The following is a 9,462-nucleotide window of genomic DNA, read 5'->3' as shown; positions in this document are numbered from 1 at the left end:
ACCTTGAGGTCTTTAAATCACGATTTGAGGATTTCACTAACTCAGACATAGGTTAGGAGTTTGTTACAGGAGTGGGTGAATGAGATTCTGTGGCCTGCATTGTGCAGGAGGTCAGACTAGATGATCCTAATAGTCCCTTCTGACCTTAAAGTCTATGATTCTCCAATAACAAAGCTTTGATGTTCCACCCTACAGGATTTAGGGGTAACCATGTGGAGAGGCAGGGGGCAGAGCTCTGTACTGTAGCAGCTGGACCAGAAATGACTTAGCCAACTTTGGCTGAACAAAGATGATGCATATATTATTGCTATCTTTTTAAAAAATATGTACTGCCCCAAAAGACTCACATACTGTTATCATAAATGATGAAACATTTGGGTAGCTAAGGCACAATTACCATTATAGTCTCTCTGCAAATCCATTATTTCATGCAACAAAGAGGAGGTCTGATAGCATTCCAGCGAATGGTTGATACCAGTTACTGAAAGGAGAAGCACCACTGCGTCATTAGTGACTTACCTGTGTCGTGGTAAAGGAAATAAAGAGATAGTTACCTCCCACCCCATTGACTATAGGGATTTAACTTAGTGCTGGTTAGTTCTTGAATGTTCTCATGTTCCTTTTTCCTGCATTGTCAGGTATTGTGGTAGATCCTCGGCACCTTTCTCTCGTGGCAGATTACATGTGTTTTGAAGGTGTTTACAAACCACTGAATCGTTTTGGAATGCAGTCCAACTCCTCCCCTCTGCAACAGATGACGTTTGAAACCAGCTACAAATTTTTGAAGGAAGCAACAATGATGGGTAAAAATGGTTTTAGTTGAATTATAAGTCTCTGCGTTACTGCTGCTGCATTTCACATCTGCTTGGTTTCCCTTTATAACTCTCCACTCTACTGAGAGATATTTAACTGCATTTTAAAACTCTCTACAGACTAAAATATTAATGAGCTCCTTGCACGTCAAAAAGTTTAAGATAAATTGGGATGCTCTCTTTAATAGAGTGCTGACAGCTGAAATAAGATGACTCCCCCATGGTGTGGTTTATAGAGTCTAACATTCTTTCAAGAATCAGATAATGCTAGTCTGTAGTACCTTGGATGGCCTTCTGTCATTTCTATTGGGCTAAATACATGTAACCTTTTGTCTTGGGGTGCGAAGTATTGAAAGTGCATAGCAGAGTGGTTGGTGCTTGGTGTTCCGGTCTCTACTACAGCTGTGCAAGCAAATAGCTGCCTCTGATTTCAGTCAAAAATAAAGCCTCTTTGTTAGCTAATTGCATAGGATAGTCATAATTGTTCTGTTTCCTCATGTGATGTTAACAAAGCAAATAGTTGTTCTATGAACAATTGTCTACGTGGATTCCATTTCTGGTGTGTATGTGCCCCAGGCATTCAAAATCAGATTCTTTTGTCCTGCAGTGCCCTAAGTCTCCTTGTGGGCCCCCATCCAAGGGTCCAGCTGTCCCTTGGTTCCTTTTTGCTGCCTATGACATCTGTGAACTTTTGTGATCTATCTTAAGCTAGTAAGTGGTGGTTTCTCTTGTTACACTCGTGTTGGCATTTTAAAAAAACGTTTTTTCTAATAGATTACGGGACAACTCCCCATAACAGAATCTAGCTACTATGTCTGAGAAATAATCCCAGGGGTTTAAAGCTGCCCATCTGGTGATGTAGCTGTTGTGCCATTTTTGCCTTGAAGAGGCGCACGCTGTTGCTAGATGCTCAGTCTGTTGCCCTTTTTCCCCACGCAATGAGATCCTCTTCAAAACTTGAGACAGAAGGGCCCACTAAGCCTGAAGCAGGCCTCCTCAGCTAGTGCTCCTGTGAGCTGTGGCTGTACTCCAAGCTCCTGGGCTCACTCTTCATTGATCAAATCGTTTGCCCAGCAAGTCCAGCAAAGAACCAAAACCTCTTCCACCCACCCTTCAGAAAGGAGTAGGCAGGAAGAGTGAGTGCAGGCATAGGTCACCCTCTCGGATGCCAATGAGGCAAAAACAACACCAGGTCATTGTGTCACTTCATGCCATTCAGCCAAAAGCCAGTCACAGCCCAAACTGAGTCCCTCTCATGCCAAACCCATTGTACTGCCTGAATCAATGGTCCACACTTCTCCCAGGACCAACCTCTCAGTACCAGTATTGACACACTTGGTGCTGAGTACTCTGGTGCCCATGACTCCAATACCTATCTCTACAGTGCAGATGTTGCAAGGACAGTGCAACCAGAATCATCCTTGCCCTCCTTTTCTGCAGTTAGAGGTCCTTCTGCTTCACTACTGATTATTAACACTACAGTGGTACAGATGGGCACTCCAGCTCATGTTATGGGGTCGGGGGTTCAAGATCACCATGGGATACAAGATAGGGTAGCTTCCCCTTTAGAGGAAGTTTATTCATTTTCTTCCTGTCCTTCTGCATATAATAGAGATGTCCCCATTCACCTCAATCTCATTTTTATGAGCCTTCCTGGCCTGCTGGGAAATCCAGGGATCACCTTATGAATACTGACACTAGGGATTGTGTGGGGGACTTTCAACCACCCACCTCACAAGACCTGCAGCTTCTTTCCCTACAATATACTTTTGTGGCCTTGGAACACCTTCCTCTATTTCCTTCCACTGCAAAACATGGTAGGCAGACTCAGAGAGTCAGTTGGTACAGCCCCACCTCCTGCATCAGTGAAAACATGACAGTCTGGAGAAACACCTGCAGAAAACAGAAGAGCCACCAGGGGAGTAGTAGTTTCCAGTGCAGGAGGCCTTCTGCCTCTCTTCCTCTGCTGCACATTCCACTTCTAGTTCACAACAACAACTTTGACACCATCGAGACTCGATCAAACCATTACTCTCTCCACCTTTTTTATTTTGGACTCGGATCACCTTGGACCAGTCTGGGACTCAGCATCAACCTAGAAGTCCAAAGTGTTGCCGATGAAAGGATAGAATTCTTACAGGAGCTGTGTTAGATTTGAGATCAGCAAGAGTTTATCTACCATAAAATAGGGTCCATATCATGATAGACCTCACCCAGAGATGTCTGTAAGAGCATGCCTCAGATTTCTTGGACACATGGCCTAGTGCACTGAAGTCACACAGCATGTCAGCCTTCTCCTGTGTTTCATGGACGGGTGTCTGTATATCTACCCAGCAAACATTAGCCTCCCCGAGCCTGTGGTTCACCCACGGCCCATGACCCTATTGATATCGGAGGAGGTACTCTAGTGTAGAACTACTGTGAGAAAAGAATCAGGCCCACATTTTCCACAGAGATAAATTCAATCCAAACAGCAGGTGGCAGCATCTGTCTTAGATGGCAGGTCTGACTCTTTGTAAACAAAATAAATACTTGGATCATTAGCATTTTTGTAACCTGTGAAAGACCTTTGGAAATGGCCCTAATCTGATTTTTATTGATCTCTTTGGTTTAGGTGCCCATGATGAGCTGAGATCTCCTTCTGCATGCCTGGTGGTAGGAAAAGTTGTCAGAGGAGGGACTGGTTTGTTTGACCTCAAGCAACCCCTTACATAGTGTTTTGCCTTTATTATTTAAAAAAAAAAAATTGTGTGGCTATCACAAGAGATGTACATGCATTGCAGTTGTTTGCAAAGCCTTTGCTGAAATGTCAAAACCAATGAATGTTTGTACAAGTCCATTAATGATATCTTTGGGGTGTGAAGGCGTGCTGTATAATGTATCTCCAGTTTTTCTCTTGATCACTGAAGGGTTTGTAAACCTAACTAAGTGATGTACTTTGACTGTAAAGTATTTGATGGGAATGTTCAAGCCTAAAAACTCCCCTCTGGCCTAGCACCCTTCCTTCTCTCCCTCGCTCTCATCTCCCTCTGGCCCTAAACTTGGCTCCCTTCCTTTGTTACCTATGGTCTCCCTGCTTCGTTTATCAGTCAGTAGAAATCCTCCAAGTTCATGTTCATTCCTTGTCTCGTACTCGCATCTGGTGAGCGACATAATTTAATTTTGATGTACATCTTTGAGCTGTGCTGGTGGCTGAATAGTCGACGAAGCAGAAGTGGAAGGCAGTTTAGACATGCGCCATTTAAAGGGCGAGAGTCGGCTTGTGTCATCTGAGGGTGTTAGTGGCTTCCAGTTATATGGATAGGCCAATTGGTCCCACATGCTTGTACACACATAACGTGTGTACCTTAATCTTTTAAAATAGCTCTGGGACCAACTCCACAAGTTGGGTCTGAGGAGCACTGTGTTGAAGAATGAACACTTGCGTGTGTAGACTAGATCCGATCTTCTATTGTATTTATCTTGTACCTGTATTGTTATGATTTTTAAAGAGATACGGGCACCTTTTTTTCCCAAGGGCCGGTTGCAAGGAAGTTTCGCGGACCGTAGGCGGAGACTTCCACCCTTGCACATACCCGCCCAGCTGACACCCGCGCGCGCCCCACAAGCAGCTAAACTCAGCCCCCCACCCAGGGAGCCCACCCTGCAGCAGCTACTGCTCCACTGTTCCAGGTAGCGATCAAAAAATTAAATTATTGTATATCACTGGAGAGAGATGAACAATGCTGTGTGTGTCTGATAAGGAAGCCAAGTGAAGTTTGACATGGATCAATTTAAAGGGGAGAGTCTGCTTGTTATCTGAGGGTTAGTGGCTTTCCAGTCTAAATCTGGATAGCCTTGGGTACCGAGGCATTCGCTCTGTCACTACGAGGAACTGTACTAATCCTTATTTAATACTCTGGGACATGGGAACAATGATTGGAAAACAGACGGCTTCCAAAGCAAAGAACGTCACAAGTTGCGGTCTGAGGAGCACTGTGTTGAAAGAATTAGAACACTTGCTGTGCACTAGACAGATCCGATCTTCTATTGTAATTTATCTTGTACCGTATTGTTATGAATTTTTAAAAGAGATAGGGCACCTTTTTACACCAGGGCCGAGTTGCAAAGGAAGTTTCGCGGAAACCACTAGGCGAGAAAACTTTCCACCCTGAGCATCCACCGACCAGCAACTTAAACCCCCCGCAGCCCCCCCCCACGGCAGCTAACTCAGCCCACGCACCAGGGAGCACACCCCCTGCAGCAGCTACCCACCAGGATTCCTTGTCTAAAAGAAGAGTTATTCACAAAGTGAATAAGCAGCACAATATAGGTTTGTTTAAAACATTGTTTTAAATAAACTGTTATTAACAAAGAAGTTTTGTGTTTTTTAAATTAATTTAGGGCTAGACTGTCAAAATTTGTTTGCATACTTTTGTGTGCTCACTTGTAAAGATCTTCCCCTCCCCGCACACGCACACTCCACCTCCTCACCTGAGGGGGCTTTTAGGCGCCCCCAACCACTAGGCGCCCTAGGCGGCCGCCTAGTTTGCCTAAATGGGTTGCACCAGCCCTGTCTTTTCCTCTTTGCTCCAGTCATTAAAAAGAGTGTGTCTGTTTCAATTAATGGGCTCTTTGGCTAAGACCATGATTTGAATGCCAAGTATTCACTAGTTCTTTTAGACCATTCCAATATATGTGCTTGCCTCAAGCGGAACTGTCCTCAGTGAAATGTTGTGTTTCCTCTTTTGTTAAGATTTCTCCCTAAAGCAGCTAGAGCAAAATGAACTGCTGTGAATGTGACTGCACAAAGCAAGAATGTAACAATATTGTAAAGCAGAGTTTAAACTTCTACAGTAAAAGCTTTTTTATCTGGCATCTTGGGGGAATGGAGTGTGCCAGTAGGTGAAAAATTCCAGTTTACTAAGAGGGAGGGAGTTTGGGGGTTGGGGCATGGGCTCTGGGAGGGAGTTTGGGTGCAGGAGGGGTTTCAGGGTGCTGGATCTAGGGGGCATTGACCTTGGGCAGCTCCCTGCAAGTGGCCATCTGTCCCTGCTGTTCCTAGGCAGAACTGCCTTGCCACGAGTGCTGGCTCCACAGCTTCCATTGGCTAGGGGAACGCCCCAAAGTCAGCGCCTCCCGGATCCGGCACCTCGAGCCCCTGCCTCGAACCCCCTCCCACACCCCAAACTCTTCTTGGCTTTTCCTCCACCTAGGAGCAGCAGGAACATGTTGCCACTTCTGGGGAGCCACATGGAGACAGGTAGGGAATCTTTGGGCCCTGTGCCCTGCCCCCTCCCCCCCGGGTTCTGTCTCCCTCAGTCTGGAAGCTGCCTGGGCTCCCAGCTCTGATCTTGGCTGCCCCCATCTGGTCCTCACGCTCAGGGCTGCCCAGATCGGACAGTGGGATCCCAGCTACAGCAGTGTAAGCCAGCGTGGCCCTCCCTCTGGGTCTGCATCTGAGAGAGGCCATGCCTCCTGGCAGTTCGGTCTGCTAGAGTGACTTCCCAAAGGAAGTGAAAACAAAAAGGGGAGAATTTACAGTTCTCAATGGGCCCTGGCCTTCAAGTGGATGGGAATGGGCCATAAACAGTTTGGACTCTGACCAGCAATTAGGCACAGCAGTCAGCAAACAGGCAGAGCTGTAGCAGTTTATTAGCCCAGCTGTTAAACAAGGCAGGGCAGCAAACAGTCAAGGCTGTAACTCCAGCCTCATCTGGGGGCTGTGGCAGGGGTGAGCGCCAATCACCATCTGTGGGGCTCATCTAGGGCTGACTAAGGGGCGCAGGCCCACCGGCCTAAGGAGAGGGAGTACTGACACCCTAGGGGTGAGGTGATGGTGTCACGGGCCTACCCATCTCCACCATGTCCCAGCCCAGGGCCCTAGCGGTCACAAAGTTGGGGATGAAATGTCTAAAGCCCATGTGTCCTAGAAACTACCAGACCTGCTTCTTAGTAGTGGGAGCTGGGTGGTCGTGGGTTGCCTGGACTTTCCCAATAAGGGGATACAGCTTGCCTCGTCCCAGGGTGTAGCCCAGGTATGTTATTTCTTGACACCCAATTCAGCATTTTTATGGGTTCGTGGTGAGACCAGCTTCCCAGAGGGTTCTCAAGACAGTCACCACCTGATTTAGATGGTCCTCCCAGTGAAGGCTGTAGATTACTATAACGTCTAAGCGGCCACGTACTCAAGGCAAGACAGCAGGAGACAGTCCATCAACCTCTGGAATGTCCCAGGGGCACCATGCAGTCCAAAGAGCATTCGGGTAAAATAATAGACCCTGCTGGGAGTGGTGAAGGTGCTTTTCTTCTTCGATTCCGGCATCAGCGGCATCTGCCTACACCTCTCGGCTAAATCCAGGTTGTCGATAGGCTGAGGGAAGCCCAGTATAGTCGAGTAATTCATTCACCCAGGGCATTGGGGAGGCTGGCATTTCCTCCGAGGACCAGCTGACATTCAAACTGTCACCTGATCCCTACCCTCAAACCCATCACCTAGGAGACAGCTAATAGTCATAGAGGGGGCTACTCCCACCTTTTAAAAGGACCATCCTACCCCGTGATACAGATGTCTATCACCAAAAAAAAATATTTCATTGCATTAGGCCCATCCAGTTAACAACTTTTGACCTCATATTCAACAAGTCAACATCCCTCTAGTTTACCACGTGGAACAATTTGGAATGAGCAGCATCAATTTATTCCTTGCAGCTTCTGTATGTAGACCAGGCCTCAGAACATAACATAAGAATGGCCATACTGGGTCAACCCAAAGGTCCATCCAGCCCAGTATCCTGTCTACCGACAGGGACCAATGCCAGGTGTCCCAAAGGGAGTGAACCTCAGCTGTGTTAGGAGCCTCATTCTCTGTGGTCTGTGTTCTCTGTGAAGTATGCACTGGGAGGATCCCATTACTGTTTACTTATAAGTGTTAGCACAGCAGTCCTGTTCGTTATCATTAAATAAAGATGATTATATATTTAGTGTCTCATGCCCATTTATGGAAATGTCAGATAAAGCTTTTCATAATGGTTTCTTGGAGCTTACCTTAGTTTAGTGGCCATGATCTCTGAACTGCTCATGTTTTGTTATTTTCAAATCAGATGACATTGTTGCTTTGGGATGGAACTGTGCTTTTTCCCTCAGGAATCCTCAGTCATTTTGTTACCTGTTTCCTTGTCTTCTGCCAAGAGAGTTGTGCACTGCCTTGAATGGATGTTCTTTGCTTTGGAATTCTTAAGAATTGAAATAATGTAACAATGATTTTTGTTATCTCACTGATACTAGTGTGGTGATAAAGTGCCTTGGGATACACTGTGTAAAACAGAGCTGGATTTGGTTTTTGTTTTGAAAGTAACCAAGGCAAAGCTAAGCTTTGTTGGTACCCTTGGTGAAGAATTTTTGGTGTAGCCCCCAAGTCAGCAAAAGGCGTCCTTACTTTTTCATTTCCCCTTGCCTGGATTGTTCTCAAATCCCTTATTTGGGCTATAAGCCTATCTCTTTCCTCTCAAGTACATTTTAGATGTGTGTATGCCAGCGTCAAAGATAAGGAGCCTTCTTTTTATCACCGTGTAATGGAGTTCTTTAGCCGAAGTGATAAAGGTGTAGGTTCTGTGAGGTAAGGGATCGGAGTTCTAATCCTGGCTACCCAGTTGTATGAGTGGTGTACATATGTGGTAGCAGATTCATTACCTGCTCCTTGGTTTTGTTGATGTGGAGAAATGCATCTAGGTCAAGTCCTGGCTGGTGTTCAATTTTAATAGAACTATCCAGTTTTTAAGATTAACATCATTACCATCTACCGTCAAAAGTCTCCTGGATTCTGAATACCTTCTTGGTATGCTGGGTAAGTCATATGTGGTCTAGTGTTGTGAGAGCAGCCTGGGGGGCCAAGAACACCTGAGTTTTGTCCTGCCTGTGACATTGGCTCACTCTGTGATCTTGGGTAAGACACTTAACACCGATGACTCAGGCCTGGGCTACACTAGGAAATTAGGCCGGTATAATGGCATTGCACAGAGGTGCGCAAAATCTAAACCAACCTAATTCCTCACGTAGACAGCGCTAGGTCAACAGGAGAATTTCTTTGTCAAAGAGATGCATCCCTTCGTAGATGTCCCTTCCCTCCGCACACTCCCTGCATGTTTGTCAAAATGTTTTTCTGTGAGTAACCAGGAAGGAAAACATTAGTAGAGTCCCACAAATCTGCAAGTATCTGCTTTCTATCATGGACCATTTTTGCAGATAGCAGCTCAGATACGGACACTAATTTTGTATCTGCTCAGAGCAGAGCTGTAGCACATACTCACCAGAGCAGGTAGAGGTACCGAGGCTCCCCGTTGCTGCCATCACGACGTTTCCTGACCCACCTCCGGCTGGGGGAGGACAAACATACTGCACAACAGGTATGCCGGGTCAATGTTGGACAATGATACCTACAAACATTATTGTGGGGTATAAGGTTCAGGCTGATTGGCATTGACAATTAAGAGCAGCTCTTGTGAAAGCTGAGTTTCTAAAAATGGCATTGCTGGGATGCTTATTGTCACTGTGACTTCATATCAGCTCAGTTTTCAAGCAGAAGCTGTTTTTCCTATAGGTGTGGAAGATCAGCTGAGCAAGAAAGGTTGGTGATTCAGAAAGTGGAAATAACTTTGATGTTTCTTTAAAT

The 9,462-nt window shown here is 46.0% G+C and overlaps 1 protein-coding gene across 1 annotated transcript in view; it reads left to right on the top strand.

The window, feature by feature from the left end:
* POLR1A (RNA polymerase I subunit A) overlaps nt 1-3,831 on the top strand; it is a 64,055-nt gene extending 60,224 nt beyond the window's left edge. Inside the window, exons 33-34 of the mRNA XM_032771550.2 lie at nt 639-803; nt 3,427-3,831. Coding sequence (XP_032627441.1) covers nt 639-803; nt 3,427-3,527 — 266 coding nt within the window. The 3' untranslated portion in view covers nt 3,528-3,831. The remainder of the gene's footprint in view (nt 1-638; nt 804-3,426) is intronic.
* The last annotated feature ends 5,631 nt before the right edge of the window (nt 3,832-9,462 follow it).

The sequence above is a fragment of the Chelonoidis abingdonii genome, chromosome 5, assembly GCF_003597395.2.
Source record: "Chelonoidis abingdonii isolate Lonesome George chromosome 5, CheloAbing_2.0, whole genome shotgun sequence".
In the NCBI taxonomy this organism is placed as follows: domain Eukaryota; kingdom Metazoa; phylum Chordata; order Testudines; family Testudinidae; genus Chelonoidis; species Chelonoidis abingdonii.
This window is presented reverse-complemented; position numbering and strand designations above follow the sequence as displayed.